Here is a 27,135-nt window from a genome sequence, read left to right as displayed (position 1 = left end):
TTTTTGTCAGTTCCCCAATTCGATTTTCATATGCGTAAATCTTAAATAACTATCTTTGAAAAGTGTGCGACCAAGTTTTATAAATATAAGTATATATATATATATATATACTATATATTTCTGTTGTTTTTCGATATTTCTCCTCAGCTGTACTTTATGTACTTTATGTATAGTTTTTCTTCTTGTTTTTATTCTTTATTTTAGGAAACAGATGCCAGTACGAAATGAAGTTGTTATTGCTTTCGGGCGCTCGAATTGTACCCGAAGTTGAATGCTTAACTAACGCAATGACTTAAACTTAATAAAAATTGAAACAATTTGAATTAGCTGGGCCTTAGTGCAAGGGGCGGGAGGAGCGGGAGGAGCAGCGGGTGGAGGGACTGTGCAGAGAAACCCTTGGGGCAAGGCCGCCGCCGCCTCACACGCGCTGATGATATCATGTGATCTCCGGCGCACTATGCTTCAACTCTGGCGATGTGGAGAACGGACGATGCAACAGCTGGCCACTGTGATGATAGCCCGTCGTTGCCGTCGCTGTTGTCGTCGTCGTTGCACAGGCGGCCACCGCTGCCGCCGCCGCAGCTGCCACCGCTGTCGAGTTGAGTTTCTCGGGTGAATTGATGCGCAGCTTGGGCGGCAGTGGTGGCACCACAACACCACACTCGACACTATACGCAGCCGCATACGCCGGATGATGCAGATGTGGTGCTCCTCCGGCGCCGCCACCAGCGCTGCCATTTAGTGCCAACGGCTGTGGCAGCTGCGGATGCGGCCGGATGACAATCGGCTGGATGGGAAACTGCTGGGACATCTCCTTCAGGTTGCTAAAGCTTTGCAGGTAGCAGCCAGCATTGAACAGGCTGCTCGCCGCATCCAGCTTGAACGGCGGCAAACAGCTGGGTAGTCCAGCTGGAGCACCCGCTCCACCGCCCCCACCATATGCCGACGGCAGCTGCGGTGGGGTCGGCGAAGGCAGCGCACTGCTCAAATCACGCGGCTTATCGTCGTCGACGCTGAGACTCTCCTCGTTGGCCCCGTTGGACATGCTGCCGGGACTGTGCTGGAGCTGCAAACTACTCGGCACCGGCGAATGCGTGCCCAGAGATATATCCGAATCGGAGCTATCCGATGGAGTTGGCGATGCGGCTCCTTCAGCCCGACGGCTGCGGCAACCCATTCCCGAATTGTTCTGATTGTGCTGTATGCTGCAAAGAGAGAGAAGGATCGAAAAAGAGTTAGTAATGATTGATTAGGTAATGATTGATTATGTAATGATTGATTAAGTAATGATTGATTAAGTAATGAATTGTCTTAATTTTAAAGCCTTTAATTGTTGATCTTATTATCTGGAATTTATGTATATTATTCAATTTTTTCTTTAGATTAATTTGTAATATTTTAGCTTAGAGTCCATCCCCCTTAGGCTTAAATCTCTCATTAATAAATCTCAGCAATTTGCATTATTGTTCATTAGAAAACATTAAATATTATTCAACTTATTATTGCTGAGTAATGTGTGTAAAAAATGTTCATTAGAAAAGGTTAATTAAAAGCGGTGAACTGTAATGTGAGCAGTGTGTTTAATTTACTTCAAATATACTATATAAAATATTCTCTGAACAGATTTTAATAATTCATAGCTTAAGTGCACCTTTCAATTATAAGACTCATATATCTGTTTAACATTTATATAATAAATATTGTAATTAATTTCGATAAAGTATAAACCACAATTCACATATCTAAACTAGGTATTTATAGTAGCGATTTGTGCAGGTTTTGTGAAAGGGCGGAGGAAACCTCGATGCATCCTAGCAGAATGTGTCGCCTTAACTAGAAGAAGGCACAGCATCCTAGGGATGCATGTTATGAATTTCAGAGACATGGAAGACCTCAACCCAACAAAGATCCTAATATTCGTGCGGGAACTGGGGCTGATGGAAGAGCTACAGGCTCAGAAGGGGGCACAATAGATCGGTGCAATCCCCCCCATAATAATAATAGTAAACCACAATTTCGAGATTTTTACTATTATATATAAGAAGTGTGATTTTTCCCTATTATATTGCCATTTTAATTATTTAATTGAGTAAAGAAAGTAAAACACATTCTTAAGAGAGAGAATATCTGACTATTTAATCAAAATCTTTCTTTCCTTTCCCTTCTATTTTGATCTATAAAACACAACTTTCAACGCCTCTTTCTAAACGCTATAACTAAAGGGTTAATTAGTTGATATTAATGACTGATCTGTGAGGCTTACAGACTCAAAATGAGCAGCATTCTAAGACTGGTGAAAGAGTTAATTATGCCGTGTAAACGTTTAGTGGTTTTATATAAAGCAACAACAATTTATGATCCGTGACAAATGCAAGTAGTGATCTGAGTTCAAATTGTGAGAGGTGTTCATTTGGTATATTCTCACTTGTTAACTGAAAATGCAACTTTAATTAGGTTTTGAACGGTCTTACGGTGTTAATTAGTGAATAGGGCGAGCATGTGTTGCATGCTGCAAGTTTGTTGCGTGTTTGGGTCGCCTCTAAATACGCCCATTATGGGGTTCATTTGTCGGCGGGCAGGCGGCCGATAAATCTGACGCAACTTTCACACATGGTTAAGACAAATTATCTGTGGCCAAAACAAAGGTGTGCTGGCCCCTGGACACACGGAGATGACTTGATTAGGAGAAGCAACTGTGCAACAGTGGCCGCATCGTCGGCATATTTATAGAGTCATCAGTGAGAGTGTGACAGAGACAGAGACAGAGACAGAGAGAGGCAGATAGAGGGGTGGGGAGCTGAGATGTTTTCGAGTGGTGTTCGGTACTCATATACATCATCATCTGCATCACACCATGACTCCTGCACTGTCATAATTATCGGTTAGGATTCGCTCCGAACTTTTGCCGCAATTTGTTGACCCATCAGCATTAATAATGTTGCACAGCCTTCTGCCTGTCCCCATTCCCTTGTCCTTTTGCGGCTCGTGTTGTGTGATTAATGATGCCCTGGCACTGGGAGCAACAAATGCCCCGCGAACAATCCGTCGCAGTCACAACTCAGTTGGAGCTGCGAAATATATCTGCGGCTACCTTTTGTTTCATTTTTTTCCTGTTTTTATTTCCATTTTGTGTTCTGCGGTGTTTTTCTGTCGGGTGTTCGGGCTTGAAAATGGAATCGTTTAGTTGCCTAATGCGCCAACTTGATGGATTACCATTTACCACTTGACACTCGCATCATTCTCCACCAGTCTATCCATGACTGCTGATGAATAACTGGCACAGATCAAACGATTCTGACTACTGCTACCCGCTGCTGGGTTGCCAGTATATGAATCTCCCATATGATTATCAACGGCCAGTTCTTTTTTGGGAAAGTTATGCGTTTATGGGAACTATGGGAAGTTCGAGTTTGCGGTGGGTCAAAAAGCGAACCATACAAAAATGGCTGACAAATTTTTGTGAAATTGTAGCTTTTAGCGGTAGCGATTACGCTTCACTGAAGCTCCAAGCAGCAACTTGCTTTTAATAACTCTTCGATAAGCAATATATATATATATATATATAGTATCTGCGTACAAATCTGGCACGGGCGCTGATCCAAGGTCGTGTTTATCGCTTCATTGAAGTTCGATACGAATATGATATATATTTTCCAAACAATTGACCAAACAGATCAGAGACCCAAAAAGGGTTTAAATACGTATAAATATATATATATATATAAATGTGTGTGTGTGTGTGTGTGTTGGGAATCTGATACTGTGGCACCTAACCGAAACCGAAATGACACGTATGTAATTACCCGCGTGGACACAACAGAAAGTGAGTGACATTCGCATGGACACAGCCCCAGAGAAGGGCAGACAGAGAGAGCGACAGAGTGCGTGTGAGAGAGAGAGAGAGAAAGAGGTAGAAAGGGAGGTAGAGTTAACCCTGCAGATACCCTCCACGGTTAACTGGTAACCTGAGCAGCGGGCCGAGACATTGAAATGCCTTAATCGGCTCATGTCAGAAGATTCTTGTATACGTATTTGGTCACTGCCTCCCTCTCTCTCTCCCTCTCCCTCTCTCCCTCTACCTCACCCTTTCCCCCTCTCTCTTTCTGTTGGTATTGTGAAAACTTATTCAGCTGCAAGAATGCTGCCTGGTAATACGATCTGATCATAGGCCAAAAGCAAAAAAAAAGGTTTACAACTCTTTCTCCTTATTAAAATATGGCTCTGAAATTTGAATGTTAAGCCATTTGAAACTATCGATTATAATCAATTTTTAGCTGCGAATATTGCTTAATTTAAAAATTGAAATTGAAATAATTGAAAAATAAATGTGTTTTGTTTTGGAAACGTTCTTAAATTGATTTTGTCTTAAATAAATATTTTTAGGCATGAGCAATGCGAAGTTAATGAAACAAAAATTAGTTCAAGTTGAGATTGAAGTTTTTTGTTTTAAACCTTAAATTATTTAAGGAAAAATACATTTGTAGACAGCACTAAGAAAATGGAAAATGTGGTGTGAAAAGCTAAGTTAATCTTCAGTTCTGTGAAGGTTAGATATAGATATATCCTATAGATATTAAAGTTTACATTTAACAATTTAAGCATTTGAATGGACATAGTAATACCCAATGAGTGAATACAGTAACTATTATCTTATATTGATGTCAGCAATTCTACAGTTCCAAACTCTGTTATATTTCTTAAAATATCCTCGAATGTTGATACCAGCAATCGATTAAAATTGACATTATTTGTTAGGCATAATGCAAATTGAGGCGCAATGAATTTAAACTCAACGCATTTCGATAATTGTGTCATTCAAATTGAAAGTTATAAATTGTGTAAATATTTAGACAGCAGCAGAGGCAGAAGTGGCAGCAGTAGTAGAGAAGTGCCCAAATCCCAGGGGTTCGAGCGCTTAAGTGGACCGAATAACATTTTGTTCCGGGGGTTGAGTTTTGGGTTTTGGGTTTGAGTTTGAGTTTGAGTTTTGGGTTGTGCCCCGGCGCTAAACGCAATCAACGTTTATTTTGTCGTTGTTGCCGCTCAAATGCCCATTTTTGTATTTTTTTTTTATATTGCTCTCTCGTCTGAGATCTGTTGACAAACGGGATTTAAAATTTGTTCAATTTGAATATTTTGTTATCTTTTGCTCAGTTCCAGTTTCAGTTGGGTTCGCTTATTTGCACAATTTACTTTTGCTACAGCGCTACTCGTTATACATTTCACTTGTCAATATATGAATGTACTCCCATCCCCTCCCCCTCCACCCACTCCCTTCCCCCAGCACAAGTCCAACTATGATGCACATTCACTCATTCACATCCACATCCGGTGTTCGATGAGGCTGACTCGAATGACTCTTAAACTTTGTGTTCATTCTTTATAACATTGATTTCTTTAATACACTTTCTACACGCTGCTGAAGTGGGCGATGAACACCGCCCTCCCCCTCCACACATCACTCTCCTGCTTCTTCCTGCTCCTCCTGCATTGTATCTTGTATCTTGTATATTTTTCTCACAAGCCACCGAAACGGTAGTTGCTTTGTGCAAACATCTTTGAGTGTTTCTCTCGGTTCGGTTGGAAACTGCCTGGTTTTTATTTTATTTTTATTTTTTTTTCTTTCTTTTTGGTATTGGGTATGGGTACTTATGGGGCTCAAGTGTGCCTGTCCGAACGCGCAGCCAAGTGGGCACTCGGATTTGGATATTGACAATGGCTGCAGCTTCTGACTGGACTGGATTCGACCGGAGACTCCATCATTTTGGGGGCTTCACATCGTAGTCGCATCGGCAACCTTTCTTCATTAGAATTCGAGCTGTTGGGAAATCGATGAACAGCCTCTTGAGCACTTGAGCCCAGTTCACAGGGTTCTTCTTCTACTCACCATCATCATCATCATCATCATCAACATTAGAGTCGTCCTTCAATTTCTTTATTTTCCCGAGGTAATTTCTTTAACCACATAATATGTGTGTGTAATATTTTGATTGATCATTGACATTTACAACATATTTGTTGTATGCGTGTGTTTATTTGTTGTTGTTGTTGCTTTTGTTGTATTTGTTATTGTTATTCCCATTCATTTTTATTACACTTCTGTGCATACAAAAACACACACTACAAATCTTATTCCCATTTCAATTGCCGTTGATTTCATTTCTGCTGCCTCATTTCGTGTGCTCTGTGCTTGACAAATTGCTGTTGTTGCCACAGTTGTTGCGGCCCCCCTCCCCCCTGCCCCCTGCACCCTCTCGCCCGCATAATTCATGCCGTGTTCACTGACACCCGCCCACTGTGTCTCCTAATTTGGCTTCTGTTTTTGAGGCGCTTGGTTGTTGTGCGTGTGTGTTGCCCTGAGTGTGTGCGTGTGTGTGTAGATTTTTAGTGGCTATCACGAGCTCGCATTTCATTTTGTGTAATTCACGCAATAAAATAATCTGTGTGGATTTTATGAATTACATTGAATGAATACCACTTGGCCCCCTCTCGCTCTACCAACCATCTCGTTCCCTCTCAATCCATCTTCAACTCCCCCTCTTTTTGGATCGTCCATCAAGTGGTGCTTTATAATTGAACGAACTCAAGCCTATGACTTGCTAATTGAATTAGCCACAAGACATTCAACAGAAAACTGAACAGTTGTTCCTATTTCAAATCTCAAATTCTTTCCATTAACAAATTATTTCATTAAGTTTTGCTTAAGATTTCTGCTGGAAATTGTAGATATTTCTTTTAAACTTAACCACACATTTTGATGTATTTCTTATCGAGTTTTAAAAGGCCGCTAAACTTCATATTTCACATTGAAAAATTTGCTGTTTCACGAAGGAATTTAAGGCTGTCAGAATGCTGCAGTCAAAATTGGTCGACTGCTGGATACTCTGTTGTCTGTTGTGGATAAAGAAGCTACTGATAATGACTGTTGTTACAGTTCTGATCTGTTTAGTATATCTTTTAAAATATCCTAAATATAAAATATAGAAAAAGTCCCAGTAACAAAGAGCATTTTTCTTATGGAATAGAGATTAGTTATATATCAATTATTTGAGAAAATATTAACAAAAATATTGGCAAAGAGAAAAATCATTTATCAAAGTTACTTTTACCTAAAATATATTTAAATTTTACATCACAGTGTATCCCACAGTTTTTTGAGGATTTTCAAGTAAAGATAATATAAATGTCTTTCTGAGATGACTCACAAATATAATGCAAACTAGTTGCAAAGCATTAGAGGAAGAGATTACCACATCGATTAAAGTATAATCCATTACTTGGCAAAAATGCACAACGATTTGCATGCCAAAGACTGCTTTATGCAGCGCATTTGTAATGCATTACATTTGTATCTCAGTTAACAGGGCTTGACGAAAATTTTATTGCGCCACTGTTTGACTGCCAGCTGTTTAAATTTGATAGTTAATATCTTAATAACTCAATTTCGGGAGCTGCTCTGCCAGTTGCCAGTTTGGCCTTTCTAATGCTGCTCTGTCAGCTCTGTCAGCTCTGTCGGCTGTGGCTCTGTCTAGCTGCTGTTATGATTGATTTACCAACTGACTACAAAAACAACAACAAGAATATTTATATAAAACAACCATCAAAGTGTATATCGTTCGTATCGCGGAGCAGATACTCCAAAAACCCGGCAAGACGGCCAAGAGCCTGCTGTGCTCAAGTGCAGTAGCAAAAATGTTAACAATTTTTCAGCACTCAATGCTTGAAAAGTCAGCGCCTCTTATTTGCTCTGTTCTCCTTACCCTAACTCTCCCCATCTCCCTCTCTCTCTATCTCCCTCTCACTGTCTCTCTCTCTCTCTCTCTCTCTGTCTCTGTCTGACTGTCTGTCGAGGGGGTATCTGGTTAGAATGTCTCAGTTGATGCTCATCATTATTGCTGGCGCTGTCGATCTTGATGCCCCATTGAATGGCAGGCAGTCAGCCAGGCAGCCAGTCAGCCAGTCGGGCAGACATATATACATATATAGTATAGTATCGTCGTATGTGAACGGCTTTTAATTTCATATTTTGTTTGTTGCTGTTGATTTTTATATGCCCTTAAAGAGGGAGTTTATGGTTTGTCATGCAATGTGTAACGCGAACTGAAGAAATATGTCTTTATGCTATATATATATACAGAAGCTATCCTTGCTTCAGTCTATGCATATATATCTATATATATACGTAGTAATTGGCTGAATTGGGCAACTGATTAGTCTAATTCCAATAGTAACTATTGATAGAGATATGATTTCTCGTATGAACAACTCATTTCTTTTACAAGATATCGTAATCAAGTATTTTACAAGGATATTAATATTTTGCCAAAGTTTAATCAACATTATTATACTGTTCCTTTAAAAGGAATTCGCTGAAAGGTCAAGGAAATTTCTTTGTTCTTCTAGAGTTTTTAATCTCTCTAGTTAGGAGTCTTATTAGGCTTCAATAATATATATATATTATATACACATTAATATTCCTGTAAGTAGTTTGCCTCAAATTTGAAAGGGTATTTAATCTGCTGCTTGCCAAAGTAAGCTGATCTGTCTTGTTTTGTTTGGTTTTTTGTCGGAGTTTGCCGGCTTTCTTGTCTTGTTGGCTGCTTAATAGCACGATGACTACACGAGAGCCCAAAACTCGAAATCCAACTCGAGCTGCAGCTCAAAACTAGGACTGCTGCGACTTGTTGCCACTTGGTTTTGTTGTCGCTTTGGAGCACTGCGCACACAGAGACAGACGGAGAGGCTGCTAAAGGCTTTTTTCTTGTTGTTGTTGTTGGTGTTCTTGTTGTTGTAGTTGGATATGAAGATGAAGATGGAGTTGTAATGGTCGTTGGCGTGTATCCGCTTGCCGGCTGCTAGGCTTACAAGTCGAAATAATCGCCATCATTTTAACTAATGACCCGTTCCCAAAAGGCGCTTGCCAGCTTCGCTTTTTGCTGTTGCTGTTGTTGTTGTTGCTGTTGCTGTTGTTGTTGTTGTTGTTTTTGTTGTTGTTGCTGCTGTTGGCGCTTTGTGCAAATTCATTCAGTTCGAGGCGAGCTCCTAACTTAATAAACACGGTTCTTCTCAGCTGCTTGCGCCTGCAACTCTTTTTCTAAAGAATGCTAAAATGTGGTTGGCAACTGGTCGAGGGGGAGTGCGGGAGAAGGTGGGTTAGGGAGGGAGGGAGGGAGGCAGGGAGCTTTGGTAGCTTTGCCTGCACAGCAGGTAGAATCAACTTGAGAAATATTTTGCGCATCTGCAGGAGCAGCGTACTTGAGATCAGTGGGGCTTACTTTGCTTTTTCTTGCCATGTCATTCCACTTAACTTGCCATCTTTCACTTTGGCCGCTGGATCTTCTTCATTTCAACTTCGCGCGAATTGGTCGAGTTTTGTGTTTTTGCCCCGTTTGTTTTTTTGTTTTATCAATTTTTTTTTTATATTTTATTTTATTTTTCAAGCGGTTGCACCTTTCAACTGAAGCATGAGCTGCGCTTACAATATTGTTGTTGTAACTGCTCAATACAGCTGTTGTTGTTGCTGTTGCTGTTGCTGTTACTGCTGCTGCTGCTGCTGTTGCTGTTGTCATCGTCGGCGGTCATTTTAATGTGGCCAAAAGCGACGACCGCAACAAACGGCAGAAATTGAGAACGCTTCGATGGATATGCCGCCGCCACCGCCGCCGGCACGGATCAATGAAATGGAAACGCCAGCAGCGAGCAGCGACCAGCAGCAGCAGCAGCGGCACACACTACACGGCTCGGCCTACTGCCTACTGCCTGCTCCTGTGTGCGACCCCCGCGATCCACATTATTTTCCACTTCCACATGGATGCTGATAGATATCAGTTTACGCCTGCTTTGCTTGACGGCGCTTTAATATGGCCAGCAGCAGCAGCGAGCAGCAGCAGCAGCGAGCAGCTCGGATTACTCAGCTGCTGCTGCTGCTGCTGATGCTGTTGGCTGTTGGCTTTTGCACATTTTTCTAATGGCCAACTAATGATGCATCTTGGATCAACTTACCGATTCTTGGCAGCAGCGGCACGATCGCGTTGACGTCGATTTTTAAACCAATTGCCCACTTGCGTGGGATTCAGGCCGGTGGCCTTGGCCAGTTCACGTTTCTTGGTTGGATTCGGATAGGGATCCTGTAGGTACCATTCGCGCAGCAAACTTCTCGTGCGCTCCTTGAAACAGTGCGTCTTCTGCTCGCCATCCCAAATCGTTGGCGGCAACGGAAACTTTTTGCGTACACGATATTTGTCAACGGGACCTGCAATTAGCATATATTATATGATATAGGGTTATGATCTGGTTAGGCATATGGCTAGGAATATTTTGTGAGTTTGGTACTTACCCAGCGAACGACCTCGCAGCTTCTCTGCCTCAATGTAGTGCGCCTCCAGCCACATTGCCTGCAGTTTGCCATAGGATGCTTTTGTAAATTTATGATTCTCTATTATTGCATACAGTTCCCTAAAAAAAACAGACAATAAAATAATTTAAATGATTGGCATTCAAATTTTCATTTAATAAAAAGATGTCTTAGCTGAAGGATTCAAGTCAACTGTTTAGTTATTTATCTAAATTAATTCGCTATCTCGATCAGCATTTTACGTTGGATATATTTATTCCATATAACACTCAAGCTAAACAACCCTAAAAGTAAAAGCTGCTGGGCATATCCTGAATGTCCTGCTGTGCTGTGACTAATGGACTCGTGTCGTTCCTCAGTTCGCTTCTAACTTCGGCATATGTATGTATTTTGAAACAATTTCATAAGCATTGATTGTCGTCACTGGCGTTGACAGCTCAGTTCAGTTCAATAAATTGTTTTAATTGAAAGTCATTTATTTTTGCAGCTCAAAGCAATCAAATCACTTGCTATTTCAGAAGCTCTTCTCGGATTATATATGGATATATATATATGTGTGTATTTGTTCGCTTTATATAAAGACAGTGATTGACATGTGAAATATATGCAGATGAATATATGTAAATAGAAAGATTGATTGAGTTTTTAGCAATTTAAACTGTTAAAAGTTACACAATCTAAACTCATTTTAAGTATTTAAATACTGGCTAAGTATGCTAAAAGTGAAGCTAACGTTTTTTCGGACATCAGGCAGCTTTAATTACTTGTTTTATGCAAAGCACTTAATACTTATTATTTCCCAATCGTTTTCATATTTTTTAATACGTTACTCGACTAGTTAGCATTTAGTTGACTTGCAAAATATGTATTAAAGCACATTGCTCAATGGATATTTTTGTTGTTGTCAGTTGTCAGCTGTCATAAGCAATATATCAAACTTGATTCAGCCATAAGCGGGCTGTAATAAAACGTATAAATGTTTTCAGTATTTGTTTAATGATATCTCAAAGATGGAGAGTCGCGTGGAGACGTGTTTGTCCACTTGTTAATAACCTGATCTTGAGGCAACTTCAGCGCGGTACAGTATGCGTTGGATACATGTATCTATGACTAGTTAAAGTAGTTTGTCAATCATGCAGTTAATTGTGGACATACATTTATTTAGTCAACCATTTCCATAAACTCTTTCGTGTGGGAAATTTGATGTTCAAGCAAGCTGAAATGTTCTCAGATCAGCTAATCTTGGCATTTATTTGAGTTTTGTTTAACTGAAAGCTAAGCATGCAAATCTTGTCAGTAGTAGTTTCAATGAACTGTTTCCGGCAATTTCAAATTGCTTTTTTATTTGAGTTTTATTCTGTGTTTAGTGTGTGTAACTTGAGAATATAGTTTTTGTGCAAAAGCATTCCAATAGAGACGAGACGGAAGCTGAAATGTCAGAGAGCACACTCCTATAGATCAGAATCCTGGCTGTGCCTTTTGTTCGGAGGTCGGTGTTTTATTAATCAAAGTCTGCTGCTGCAATTGTTTGGGGGCCCCAGTCGAGTTCTTTAATTAGTAAATTAATGCCATTGTTTATTAATTTACGTAGCTCATTGTGTCCGTGTCCAACAACTTCAACACAGACAGAAAGCTCAACGAAAAACTATCGAATAACCAAATTGTGCCCGACTCTTCCTCCCCCTGCTGCTCCCTATTACCCCCAAATTTGCTCCTTGTCAACGGCAGATCGAGGTTAATCAGAGCTGATATTTGAGCTGAATGCTTTTTTTTGTTTATTTTTGTTTTTTTGCCGGTTTTGTTTTTGTTTTTTTTTTCTTCTTTTTTCATTTGGCTAAATGGGCAATTTTGGAGGAGAGCCTACCTGAAGTTACCGACATGATAGGCGACAACAGCCCGGGCCCGGAGCACCGCCTCACAGTTGAGTATCTCGTGCATGTTGGGCAACGCGACCGGTAAGCTCCATAGGAATCGCGCCAGACGCTCAATATCGCCGGAATCCTCTAGGGTCTTGCATACGATTTCCACTTGGGCGGCGGAGAAGGCCAGCGTCGGCACAGCCAATATCGGACTGGGTGCTATAATCTGATGATGGGTCGGCGAGAATGTCTCTGTGGGCGGCTGTTTGCCCTCCGTCGGTCCAACGGCCATTTTATGCGTTGAATCCACTGTGAACAAATTCGCATACTATTCCGCACCAAAACGAAAGAATTTTAGTATCGACGAGTACTATTTTCCCAAGCAAAAACCACACACAGTATTTATGTATATTTTTTGTTGTTGTAATATTCCAAAACACACAGTCACTAGATATTTCGCATATATATATACTTTCTCTATGTGTATATATATATATATCTGTTAAGCACAAGTCACTCAGTTGATTAACTTGGCATTTTGGTGGATCGATCACACGCGACGTTTGTTGGGGATCCTTTTTCGATGATTACAGCAAATGAATGCTAATAAATGATTCCGATACCCGACGACGACAACGACAACAACGAAAGTGCAACTGGCTGGCTGGCTGGCTGGCTGGCTGCTGGCTGCTGCTGATCCAAATCCGGATTGCGTTCGCAGTGTGACCAAGCTGGGGCGTTGTGCTATGGATATAACCAAGACCGATCCGACGCGACCAAACCAAAAGCTGTACAACCGAGCGCACAAAAAATACGTCAAATAATGGTCTTGTAACTGAGCTGCCTACTATGCGATGGACGACGACGACGACGACGATGATGATGACGACGGCGACGGCGACGGCGACGGCGGCGACAACGTTGGTTACGATGGCAACGGGGCAACGCACAACAATGACGCGCCACAGATACAGATACTCTGGCAGCAACAGAGCCAGCAGCAGCTACTAGCTACTGCTGCCAGCTGCCAGCTACAGATACAGATACACACACACACACAGATACAGAAACGAGTTGCGGCACACACACACACACACACACACACACAGAGACTGAGTAACAGATACGGATACTGAGAAACACCACCATACCCGGGGCAGAGAGCAGTGGCTGTTGGGTAGGCGTTCCTGGGCGCACTAAAAGTCGCTGAGTGGCCTGAACGATGATGACACACTAGTCGTCTCGCTCGCACGCATGCATGCCAGCACTGCCAGCACTTGTCTCGCTCGCACGGCGGCATTGCGGCTGCGGTGGTAGTCAGCCCCGGTTGCGTTTAAATGAAATGTATATAAGCCCTGCTATACATACACAAGCAGACATACATATATACATACCTACATACATACATGCATACATACAGTTACAATTGCAATGGGTTGTCGAACAAGGGGGGGGGGGAGGGAGGGGCAGTTGCTGTGTGATGTGTGAGGAGGAAGGCAGCGGTTCGTTGATATTTTGATAAAGAAATCAAATAAAGCGGCAGCTACAGGCTACAGGCAAGAGCAGCGCCCTGCTGCACAGTGGTTCGATTGCTAATAAAAAAAACAAATAGGGTTTCCCCATTTGAGACGTAAGCACATTTATTTACATAACCAGTCAATCTATTTGGCAGCTAGTTAGAGGTGTATACTTAAAAGAAAGCAAAGACTTTCAAATAATGATATATGTAGTTAGGGATAAGAAATTGTGTAAGCATGTTCTATAATATATATAACTTCGTTACTTGCTAGAGCCTATCGCTTAAAATTTAATATTATTTTAATATACATTACAAGACCAGTGCTCTCTTTCACAAATAAGTGGAATACTAAACAACATATTAAAAATTTTCATTTGAAAATATTGAAAAACTAATACATTTTTTTAACTTATAAGAAATATATCATAGTGGTGGTTAAATTTTTTACAATTGTATATTCCAAATTCGGCAACTTAAATAACCCTTCGAACAATAAAAACAATATGAATTTATGCTTAAAAATAGTGTCATTGTATATTTCAATTTAAATAACTTAAATAGCCCTTCCAACAATAAAAACAATTCGAAAATACGCTTAAAAAAGTATGTTTACTTGCGATTATATATATATATATAAATTAGAAAGCTAACAATAAGAATCTTTTGGAAAATTCGTTGTCATCGACTCTCTAATGAGTTTATGTTTGTGTTCTCAAAATCAAGTGTATTAAAATGATTAATCACTTTTGCAGTCAATATTGTTAAAAACTCAATTTTATTGGTTCATCTCAAAGATACTACAAATTTAGAACCTGTATATTTAAATAAATATAGCATTCTCAAATCATTAGATAAAGCCAACAACATTATTTAAATATTTAAAACATAATCATAGTTTTAAGGTTTCCGACCAAATCAACTTAAGCAATTTTTGATTTCTTTATAGCTGAATTCTCATTATTTGAATAGACTGCTCAATACTATTAGCAGAATATTTAGTTGCATTCATAACTTAAAAAATTCGTTGACCCACTGTAAGTGCAACATATTGTGTAAGTGTAGCAAAATGTTTGATACTATGTGGCTGGCTCGGTCGACGTCAACCTCGCTGCTAACGGGACCGCTAAGGAAATCATAGCTTCCAGCCCTTGCCAGCACAGCTAACCCCTAAAATCCATACAGAATACGAAATTTAGGTTTCATTTTGGCAAAGGCAAAAAAATGAAAGAAAAAAATTGTGTAAAAAAGAAGAGCAAAAACTTTTGATTATGCCGTCAAATGAGGGAAATGTATTTACAAGCGCGGTTTGCTGCCTGCTACAACATAGTCAAAAGCGGGGTGGTTAGCGACACTGTGGGACGGACAGGGGAGTGAAGACTGAAGACTGAAGAGTGTCGAGTGAAGAGTGAAGAGCGGTGTGTGGCGCAGAGTGTGTTGTGTTGTAAGTTTAGCGCTTTGTCGTAGTGTTAACAGATTAGTTGTTTACATGCCACAAGTAAATGAGTTTTCGAAATTGCCGCCATACAGAGGCGTGCCCCTAACCGTAACTGTGTCCAACCCACACCCCACCCCACTGCTGTACATATGCGTGTGTATGTATGTATGTGTGTGTGTATATATTCGCCATTAACACGACGCCATAGACATATAAGCAAAGTAAGCAGCATATAGACGCAGAGAGCCAGAACCATTGCCGTATCCGTATCCGTATCTCGCTTGCACGAGGCTTTTTTGTATCTGAAACCGGTGTCGGTGCAGCTGGCAGTTGCTGCTGCTTGGCTCTTGTTAAATCTGAACGATGACTTTTTGAGTAGTTGGCTGAGCATTTAGGATAATTGCATTACAAGTGAGGTGGAGAGAGGAGAGGAGAGGAGGCGAGGTGGCGAGGCGAGGCGAGGCTTCGGTGGCAACTACGGCTACTGATTGCGATTGTGCCCGAACACCAACACCAACCAGCACTAACCAGCAACAAGCAACAACAGCAGCAACAACAACAGCAACAACAACAACAATTGCCGCTTTAGGGGTTACCTTGGCTGTAGATACATTCATAATAGATACATAGATACATAACTTTGATAGCGTACGCATTGCGCCAGCTCCCATAACGATTTACAATAGATGAGTGTGTGTGATAACTTTTGCTGGGCTGTGGCTTTGGCTGTGCCCATTATAGTATCTTTCATCTTATATGTTTTATGCGTCGCCGCATTGTTATGCTTTGGATAAATGTTTTAGTCTGCCTCGTAGGGTTTCGTTGGGGAATCGCTGATAACAATAGATACATAAGCAAAAAACCTAGACCTATGCAACTAAAAATATAAAAAATATTTCTTGAAGCTTAAGAGGCAAAACTACCTTACAACTTTAACTAATGTTAAAACAATATCATTTCTAAATTCTCTAATGTCATAAGTTTATCAAAGCTAAATATCAATGCATTTTTGACCATGAGTTGCCATCATTATTATGACTGCATTCAAATTTAAATCGGTTTTCAGTTTATAAATCAAAAGTCCGAAAATCCACTTGACGATTCATATTATTCATACTGTCATAATTTCGTAAAAGTTGAGCCATGATTTAATTTTAAGCATTTTTTTAATACCCCCATTCAAATTTAGAAACTTGATTTGCATTAAAAATGTACTTTCAAAATCAAATGGCAAAAAACCAACGCTTTCAAATTTGACACTGCATTTAAAACTCCAAGTTTAATTTGAATTAAAATAGCATATAAGGAATCTTCATTTCCATAAAGTTAGTTTCTTCTAAACTCTTGTAAAAATCTAAATGTGCTGTATAAAGTTCCAGAATGCTCATCTATAGCAATTTCGTAAGTAAATATTCAATTAAATCACACTTAATTACATACGAAAAAATGTTTGAAACATATCTCAAGCAGTTTCTGAAATATAACTGCCAGCCACTAGGCACCCACATATATATATAATATTAATGATATCGTAGGCTGAATACAATAACGAAAATTGACTTTGCATATTTCAAGTACTTTGGGAATGTAATTGCAAGCCACTCTTACTACGCCAATCCACCACGACCCAAGTATAAAATTGATATAGCTACCTAAGAAATTACGCACCCACATATTCATTCACAGTATTCACATCCATTGGCATTGTAGTTTGGGTAGAGTAACAGGGTCGCCCTTGAACTTGTCGCTGATTCAAAAAGCAATCTCAATTCCATTCTAATTGCCTAACGAAGCAGTAATTATTGGTCCTTCTCCTTCTTCTTCTTCTTCTTTCTCTGGTTATTTGTGCAATGATGATGTTGTGATATTGTTGTCGCGACTCGTCGCTTCAGGCGCTAATCAAAATATTCAACTGCAAAACTGAAACTGAAGACTCCTCCACAAACTGTGTCACTGGCTCAATGAAATCATGCGCCCAGTGGTCCATTAAATGACAAAATGTACGCTCGCCAGCCCAGTTGGGCGGGTGGAAGGCACGCCCACGCCCACTGGGATCAGGTATGGGCCAGGGATGGGCGCAGACAGGGCAGCGTACACAAAAGGCTGAAATGTAATTAGGCCAAATGTGAGTGCGATTTCAATGCTGGAATACCGTTATGCTGTAAAATTTCATTTTGCAAAAACAATTAAAAGGCAATTAAAAGTGTTTTCAAGCGCGCCTCGTTGAGCTCTCAATGGGGGTAAGGGAGTAAGGGGGAGTGTGTTGTTGTTGGTTGCCAGCTAACCGCAAAGCTGACAAAAAAGTTAAGGGCCAAGAGCGACAAGCGAGCCAGCGAACCGTTTTAATAGACTGAAAAGAGTGCTTTGTGCGGCATTCTGTGCCTGCGGCTAGAAAGTACATTTCTGGCCAAGCTATCCTCGACAATCTAGGGAGGACTCTACATATGCTGTATACGAGCTGAGCACAAGAGACAACATTTTATTTTTGATGTTTTTTTTTTTCTATACTCCCCAAAATCCCCATATTTGTCGCCCTTAGTCAAAGTTGTTGTTGCCTTTTGTGCTTTGCGTTTTGAGACACAATTTGTTAAGGATAATTTAATCTGATTTCATATACCTGAATATTTATATATGCTATGCGAACAGTTTACATGAGGGGACGGACTGTCTGTCATTCTGTCTGTCTGTCTGTCTGTCCTGTGCCTGCGCCTTGTTGGAAATGCGACAATAAATTGTGAATGTCGACACCTTTATGCCAGTTGCTCAGAGGTCGCATGTTCCTAGCTGGACCAATTTGTAAGACCTCGATATAAAGAAGAAAATACAGCAAAAAAAAAAATAAAAATAAATCAATGTAAATTTATTATATAGTGCATGTATTTGAGTTTGACAAAAGGGATTCAAATTCAATTTAAAAGTTACACAAATCGGTTTTTGGTTTTCCTCTGCGAGGCCTTTGTGTGGCTCGTCCAGTTTTATGGGGTATTCTTGGAGTCTGTTTGGTTCGTTAGCCCTTTAAAGATTTAACGAAAATATCTGCGAAAAATGCCAAGCAAGCAACGGCTGGTAATTAAAAGTTTTGTCGCTGCAAATATTTAATATTTTAATTTATACGCAATTTAATAAATCGCAAAATATCAAAAAACCGGACGCATCGAGGCGCACTGATTGAAAAATACGAGTATTAATAAAGAGACAAGTCAGAGTGCCTAAGCCGAGTTTGGGCACGACTAGAATATGCCCTGTAGCCTTATAGACAAAACAGAGTTTCGTTGCAATAGAGAGTTACTATCTTAAATTCTATTTCTTATCTAATGCAATGAAATGTTGTAAAACTTTTGTAAAATTTGAGAGAATATATAAATATAAATTAGTACCAGGAGTGAAAACTGTACGATCTGCATTTGGTATACATGTTTTATAATATTTTTTATAGTTGGACAATTCGTGAAATCGATTAATAAAAACAACAATTTCAGTTTCAATCATTTGTGTGTTACAAAAGATTTGCAGCCTTAAGTAGATATTTCTTTTTGATAGGGTATACAAATCACAATAGACATCTTCATTAGGGTAAACGGGAAGGGAACCCGATTGCATCGATAAAGACGATGATGAAAGATCGGCGCTGTCTTCAGGCATTCGTTTAATTTACATCGTTCTGTTTGGCCGCCAGACTGCGCCGGCGTTTAGAGCAGCGACAGGAATCGAAGTAGGAGTTGGAGTCAGAGTTGGAGTTGGAGTCAAAGTCGGAGCCAGAGCTGACGAGGTGCAGTTGGAGGCCCAGTCACATATTTGTGTTGTTTTGCTGCTGGCTGCTGGTGCGATTGGGCTGCATTCCATAGTCATAAGGCTCCCTCCAGTGGAATGCCTTTGGGCATTAGGTTGCCCAACAATGTGAGCAATGCACGGCAAATGTATTGAGCTGCATTTAATAATTATGCCGCTCAGATGAGGACACAGAACGTTGCAAGTTCGGCTTGACGATGATGTTGTTGTTGACGAGTGTGCCCTGGCGACGGCAAAAGAACAGAGTCGCATTTGCTTTTGCGATTGCTGATTTTTCGGCTGTTTCGCCAAATGGAAATGTCAGAGGCTCAGTGTCAGCTGCGCGCCCCGGGCCGTCACCAGGCGATTTTTCGGCTACTGTGTGTGCACCGTGTGTGCACCGTGTGCAGCACACACACATAAGCACTGTGTGGCTGCGCATATTAATCAGCCCGTGCCCACCGCAAACACCACTGAGGAGCAGCACTAACGATCCCAACCAGCCTGGCAAGTGATACGCGGCACGAAACATGCGTGAAATCTTCAACTCAGCTCGACAAGATTAGGCTGTGTGTGTGTGTGTATATGTGTGTGTGTGTGTGTGTGTGTGTGTGATGTGTCTGAGCCTGTCGTTGACCACTTGCCAGGCTTGGAGTTCTCCTTTTTTGATTGCATACCCTGTATATACTAAATACTATGAATGCCATGATTTATTTATATAAATACAAACATTTAGTGTACAAAGCTATATCTTTGTCTGAGCTTAAAAATCACCGGGAAATTGAAAACTAAATGACTGAAAAACCTTAACCTGACAAAAACATCATTAAATATATATGTAAGGGTATATATATTTAGCATGTAATAAAGGTTTCAGCAGCTAGTTGCACAAGACACAACTTTTATTCTTAAAGAGTTGTCTAATTTAAATGTCATTTTTATGTTTAACAAATTCAAGCAGACATTTATTAAGATTTCGATCTTAGGTATAAAAATAAATGTATAAATTCGATCGAATGCATTTAAGTGCAGGACATCTGCTAGTCTGTCACGCTCGGCAAGAGGACTCTTATTTAGTTTTTGTTGTCGTCTGTCGCTGCCACGCAAAAAGTGTGAAATTGTCGACTACTGAAAGAAGGCAAGGAGCATAAGGCATAAAGCATGAAGCATGCAGCTACAGCATGAAGCTGGAGCAGGTAGACAGAGCAGAAGACTGCTGCTACTGCTGCTGATGCAGCTTTAATTAAGTCATTAACACCAATCACATGGGGACACTGCCACAAACTGGCCAACTGCAACAATATCGAATTTGCCATTTTTGGGCAAAATGATCTGTTTGCGGTCGTGCAACGATACTGCTGCCAATAAAATATCAATTATGCCTACCCTAGGGTACTATAACCGCTCAGCTTTCCCAGCCCAGTTCTATCCCACGGTCCACAACTAATCACAGAACTTTACAAAAAAAAAACAAAAAAACAAATCGGTTTTGCATAACAAGCGCTAACCGGTTAATGACATGACGATTGCTTTACATATCTAATAATCGTAATCGGACTTTTATTTAACTGTCGTTAAACGGTGCTAAAAACGCCTGATTATTCAGCGCGTATTTCATGTAATTACAAGCAAGCGCCGCTTTCGCAAACTTCTCTTAACAACAGCGAGCAACAATTATGCGAGGCTGCTATGCCTCGATAGGGAGTGTCAATTAATGAGCCTCTGCCCATCCCCCCACCCCTCCCCCACCCATTTCCCCCTCTCCACACATCCACCTCCTCGTCGTCTGTCCGATCAAAAGAGAAACGTCAAACGGCGCGTCAAATGCGCAATGAGCTTAATTCGTTGTGCGCCTGCGCACAGACACAATAATACACACACACACACACACACACACATATGCACACACACAGTTAAGCAGAGACATGTGCATGTGTTAGCCATCTCGCTCGCACTCGCACTCGATTGTCACTCAATGAGCCTTTTGTTTCAAAAGAAGGGGAGGAGTATAGAGGCAGCAGCAGCAGCAGCAATTGTTGGGTAATTGAACGCATCGCAGCCACTTTATGTCTCTCTTTTTTCTCTGCGGCCTTTTCGTATACCCTGAATATACCATGGGAAAGGGTCTGCGCATGTGGACCGCTTCTATGTAACAGGTGGAATATCTCTGTAAGGTGTCTAAATTATTGATCTATATTAATAGTCGCAAATAAATTATTATTCGTCACAAAATATGCTATCAGAAATTCTAAAACTTGCTCTGTTTATTTATTAAATTAATATGGACTAAAAACAGTTCAGAATTTCAAAATTGGTTTTAATGAATAAAAATTTCCAACTAAAATCAAGTTACGAAATAAATTATATAAAATTAAAATAGAGTATCCGAATTAAAAATTAAAAAAGTACAAAATATATAATAATTCTAGTAATATTAAAATGTAAAATTGTTTAATATTTATTGCAATTGTTGAGAAACTCCATGAAAACCAATCAGTTCATAATCAGTTCATCTCTAATTATTATTTATCCCCATCCAATTTAAGACTGCTTAAAATTCGAAGAGCAAGCCTTAAACTTTTAAGCAATTATCTATTTAAGGAAATTCATATATATTTTATTGCATAATAATTTTTGTCAGAACTATTTCAGCTAAAGATACCAAATTTAGAACAGAGACTGTCTTATATTAACCTTGTTATTAATACAACGGGACAATTCTGGCCTGAGTCGACTTTATTGTCCAACTATTATCTAACTTAACCTTTTAGTTGCTCACAATAATTATAAGCTCTGATAGCATCTGCAATTTAATACTAAATCTAAATACAGGGTAACTGCAAGTCAAACAACTACCTCTATAAGCATTTCTTTTTTTGACGTTTATATAAATAGTTGTAACGCCTATTCGGAGCAGTGTTTTGGCAAGTTGCTGGGCCGGGTAAGAGGAGTGGGATAGGGGGAAACTGAGGTGAGGGTATTATATATACAAGCGCTGGCCATTGTTCTTAACATAACTCATTAAGAGTGGATATGACTGGCATGGGTGTCGACGTTGGGAATGTTGTATGTGTTTTTTTATTTTTGTATTTTGTTTTTGTTTTTGTTTTTGTTTTTTGTGAATGTGAACTGTGAATGGGACTGTAGATTGCTGACTGGGCTGGGCCTATTAATTAGATAACTATCTTGAGAAATTGCCCATTTTCAAATAGTCGGCGAGCATTTGTGTAATTAGATTTGCTTTTCACAACATTTACGTTTGTCAGCGGCGGCGAGTCGGACGTTGATTGCATTTGGCGGCTGGCAAGCGACTCAAATAACCTGAGCGATTAATCATTGCCCGGCTCCGGCTCCGGCTCTGGCTCCGGCTCGGGCCAACAAACCAACCAGCTCAGCAACAACAACAACAACAACAACAGCAATATCTACTACCGAAGTAAACTGCAACTCGACAGCAGGCATCTGACATGTAGTATATACTACATATTTGTATGTATGTGTATAAAAACCGCCTTGCGGTTTGTCACAATTTATGAGGTGATAATTATTCATCGCGACCCACAAAGCTGTCATAATAATGTAATTAACATTAAGAGTCGGCTCGCACATGATATTAAACGCATTTCATTGCAATTGCTTGACTTTCACCTGGGGCCTCTCATCTGCGTCTCATCAACCCTGCTCTAATGTGCAATCATCATATTTTGTCCTGTGCTGGCCAAGTTGGTTTTCCCTATTTGAGCCATGGCAAAATCGTAAACGGAAATGAGCCGCCGCAGTCGTAAATCGATAACATCGATGCATAGATAGATAGATAGATGAAGGGAGAAAGCGAGAGATAGTGTAAAAGAAATTCAGAAAAAAAAATGCACAAAAGTAATAACGTGTAAAGGAAATGAATTGCCCAAGCCCAATGAAAACTGGCCACAGCCAAATGGTAATCCAAAGCCAAGGAATCAATATCTTTAGAATTTTGTGAACGCAATTTGAGTGCTGGAATTGTGGGCAATGCATTTGACACCATGACAAATTTGATTTTGGACAAGTCTAGACACGAGATTTGAGGTACGAGATAAAAGACATAATTCCCTTAGCACAATAACAGCTGTAAGGCCTAAATGGAACATGGATTACATTTAAATACTAAGTCATTAAGCCAGTTGTATGAGAATGTGAGAGCGATGTCTAAAAAGACGCTCATATTTCTAGTTTTTCAACTTCTTACTCAATTCGCACTGAAAATATGTGTTTAGAAAGCAAATATCGATGAAGGAAATTCCGAAAACGGTAAGAAAATATCTTGTATCTACTTGAATTCATTTAAAATTATAATTTCAAATATCTATAAATTATTGTTCAAACTTCTACTTCTTATACTTAGTTATTCCGCCTTTTCTCTGAGTTTACGAGGAAAATAGCTAAACCCATTAAAAGCTTGAAGCGATCCTAAAAAATAAATTGATTTTCTGGCAGTTTAATTCTTAAAGTCAAATGACTCTATAAATATTTATATTTTATGTTGTATTTATAAGCGTATTCAAAATTCGAAATGTAAATAATTTTAATAATATTAATTTGAAATGCGCAAGTGATTTTCGTAATTAACTTCGGTGACTTTTCTAATGATAAGTACTTGAGAAAAGTCATCGACACAAATAAATTACAGCCCTTTCAAACTACTTAGTATTAGAGAGAGAGTCGAAATCACCCCTATATTGAAATGCTTATATATCTGGTGGTTTTTGCAGATATAATGCTAACATTTGGCAATGCTGTGTAATTTGAATCTCAACCGTGGAACACAACACTCAGCAAGTTGATTGGCAGTGCTTCCTGCCACGTTTTTTTTTTTTGCTTTTTTTTTTTTGCCAACTCAAATTGTATGGGAATACATTGTGCCCTCCTTAATGATATAATGGACTTTTCGCTCCATGAATTTGCGTTCGTTGTGTTGGGCAACAGTAACTTATTTTTTAATTTCATTATGCAGCACAAAAGGCGTGCCCCGGAGTCGTGACTGCATTTGCGATTGCGACTGTGACCCGTCTCTGGGTGCGGGGTAGACACACGTATATAGTATGGAAGTGTACGCAATTCCCATTTATTTGTACTACAAAGTTTGAGCAAATTCGAGATTTGGATTGGAATGTTAGAACAGACGCCGCAACTGAACCACTGCTGAGCCACATAACGGATTCTTGTGGCATTCAGTTCTTTGCTCCGGGGGTGGTTTTGGAACACTTTCTTTCGTCTATCGACTCTATGACTCTGCGCGAAAGGGGGAGTGGTTTTACGCCCAACCCAAAAGGCGCGACCATGCGGCGCCATTTACAAATAAACTTTCAGCCAGGGACGTAGTTACGAAACTGTTTGGTAACTGAAAAGGGGGTCGTCCCAAATAAGAGCGCCCGATGGCAATGGCTAAATTGATTTAAATTGAATAGATTATTTTCAGACGAACAAGTTACTTGGTGCCTCTGTTTTACCTTTTTTTTTTATTAAATTTCAAGGGTTTTATTTGGGTTAGAACATTAATGAATCAAGTAGTTTAAGGTTGAGGCGGTGTTGAAGGGTCACATGGAACAAATCGTAGGACTTTGGAACCTCTAGTCAATTTTTTGGTATAGCATTTTAACATGAATTTCGACAACAAAACATTAAACATTAAAAAGAATGTCAAACTATACTCAAAAGGGAATTACATTTTACATTACAAGTTATAAAATTGCGAAATTTTGAAACCATCCCCACAGATGACTCTCAATCAAAGGGAAATTTAAAATAATAAATTAATATGTTTTGGGCCACTTGACAATCCCAATTATATTTGGAGTTCAGATGTTTCTCAGAGGGAAACATTTAAGCCAGATAACATTGGACCAGCTAATAAACCTAATAACAATTCGAGCTCAATATAAAAATAATTATTATAATATTATAGATTGCATATGGAAGAAGAGAAATCAAACTTAAATAGAAAGTGATGATCTCTAACCGGAAGTTAAGCCATACAAATTGAATATCCGATTCAATAGACAAACGAATCGTTGACTACGCCCATGTGCTCGGATGCTCGGTGTAAGTCGGCGCCCTTCCACAGACATGGTATAACAGGAAGCTCACGTACTCAATGAACATATTATAAAATGCCTTCTATGGCTGTCATATGCTCATGTAACTGGCTGACAGATTCAGCAAGGGGGCGTGGAAGCAGAGGAAGTCGAACAAGAAGAAGAAGAAGGGGCAGCGGGTGGGGAGGCCCTAACATTCAGTCGACCATTTGGTTTGCTTTGAATTCCATTTGAAGTGGGTACTATGAACTGCTGCTGCTGCTTAGGATTCTGCTGCTGCTTGTGAAGCTTGTGATGCTTGCGATGCTGTGCCTCCGCCTATAGCAGCTCACCCTCTCTGGCGCAGCCATATTCCCTCGCCCCTGCCCCCTGCACTCTTTTGTCTGTCCGAGCAGAGTTTCAGAAACATGTTGAAAATCACATAATGTGTCATTTAATAATCAAGTACAATGACGACAGCGACACAATGTGCAACAGCAACCAGCCGAGGGGTAGCCAAGGGGTCAGGGGTGCGTCTCTGAATCCAACAATATCGCCATTAGGCATAAATTTATGGGCGACTACGATTTCACATACATATACAACAACAGCCAGCAGCCAACAGCCATTGGCACAATCAGAAGCGAGCATGTACATACATATATACACACACACACATACACGCACACATATGTGTACTTGTTATACATGTGGAGTAACTGTGAATGATGACGATGATGATGATGATGGTCTTCCTTAACCATCGGCTCATCTCTGTGTTTGTGTTTCGTATGAATCCCTGTGGCTGGTTTGCTGCCGACTGCGTTTTACCGTTCAAATAAAAAAAGAAGAGAAAAGTTAAACAAACGTTAAATGAAAAATTCAACTCAATTGAATTCGTTAGCGCGAAATGTCGTTCCTCTCGTTACTGCAACTCGTCAACATCATCATCATCATCATCAACAACATCAACATAATTATGATTATCATCAATTTTTGTTATTGTAGTTGTTGTTGTTGCCAGCCATTGCTGTCTGTTGTCACACAAGCATTGTTCTTGTTGTTGTTGCTATTGGTGAGCAAACGTGTTGAATGGTTGGCATTGCACAGGATACTTTTGAGGGCATTTTTAAAGGGTAGCTTCAAAAAATATCTTAGATTAGATCAATTCAACAGAAACTGACCATTCCTATTAATCATATTTGTGAGATGTGGATAAAAATCAGTTTTTTTTTGTAGTGGAAATTTTTATGGATTTTAATTAATATTCAAATCGAAACAATAGTTCAAAATTTCTGTCAGACCTATAATCTTGAGGTATACATATAAATAGCATAAAACGATCTAAACTATTCTTTTTCATTTCTGCACTTTATTAAGATTTATCAAAGCTGCTTTAAAGCTTATTTTAATAAATGTACATTTTGCAAAACAGATTTATCAAAATAACTTCAAATCTCGAGTTTAGTTTGAAATATAATTTATTACAGCTGGAATATAAATAAATTATGTTATGAAATCGGTCTTATGTAAAGTTAAATCATTAGTTGTAATTTATGCGTTGAACATTAGTTGGACTACATAAAATATCTATTAATAAAAATATATATAACATATAAAAATACATACAAAAAATACGAATAGTTCTTTTTGTTAGCGAACTGCACTTGTTCTTAGAGGATTATTTTTGTTTTTGGAATAAATGTAAATATAAAAAAGAAACACAAATCTGTTGATGTTTAGCACAAAGCTTTTAGCAATACAAAACTAAATATTATTTAAAAAAACATAGTATCTGTAAGATGTTTAGTTAAGTTATTTAAGTATTTCTTATTTATATCATAAAAAAACTATACCTTTTTCATGCAATATATTTTAACGTGTGACTAAACTATTGTCTCAGATCTGTAGTTGGATTAAATATAAATAGACATAAGAAATCAAATAATTTTCCATATCTAGTTGTAGATGCTTAATAAACGGCTTATAAAAATATAAATTAAATATTCTTAACATATAAACCAAAAAATTCCATCTTTAAGATTTTAGTTCCCAAAGTAAAGAAAATTTGCAAATGCTTAGATTATCGTAAGAAAAACAATTGTGAATTGTTCATGTAAGATATATATTTAAATGTATCTTAACAATAG

The 27,135-nt window shown here is 39.3% G+C and overlaps 1 protein-coding gene across 2 annotated transcripts; it reads right to left on the bottom strand.

Moving 5' to 3' along the window:
• On the bottom strand, window positions 1–13,121 carry LOC6560277 (protein Optix). Of its 2 annotated transcripts, XM_001987359.2 has the most exons (4): window positions 12,219–13,121; window positions 10,337–10,455; window positions 10,003–10,252; window positions 3–1,205 (listed from the first exon to the last, which is right to left on the bottom strand). In XM_001987359.2, exons 1-4 carry the CDS (start codon window positions 12,503–12,505, stop codon window positions 437–439), a joined length of 1,425 nt encoding a protein of 474 aa, XP_001987395.1. In that variant the 5' UTR covers window positions 12,506–13,121; the 3' UTR covers window positions 3–436. The 2 variants fall into 2 exon arrangements, with proteins under 2 accessions (XP_032590517.1, XP_001987395.1); XM_032734626.1 differs by lacking the exons at window positions 10,003–10,252; window positions 10,337–10,455; window positions 12,219–13,121 and adding an exon at window positions 9,276–9,373 and having other exon boundaries at window positions 1–1,205.
• Window positions 13,122–27,135: the final 14,014 nt, after the last annotated feature.

This window comes from Drosophila grimshawi, unplaced genomic scaffold (assembly GCF_018153295.1).
Source record: "Drosophila grimshawi isolate 15287-2541.00 unplaced genomic scaffold, ASM1815329v1 contig_1369, whole genome shotgun sequence".
Lineage (NCBI taxonomy): Eukaryota > Metazoa > Arthropoda > Insecta > Diptera > Drosophilidae > Drosophila > Drosophila grimshawi.
This window is presented reverse-complemented; position numbering and strand designations above follow the sequence as displayed.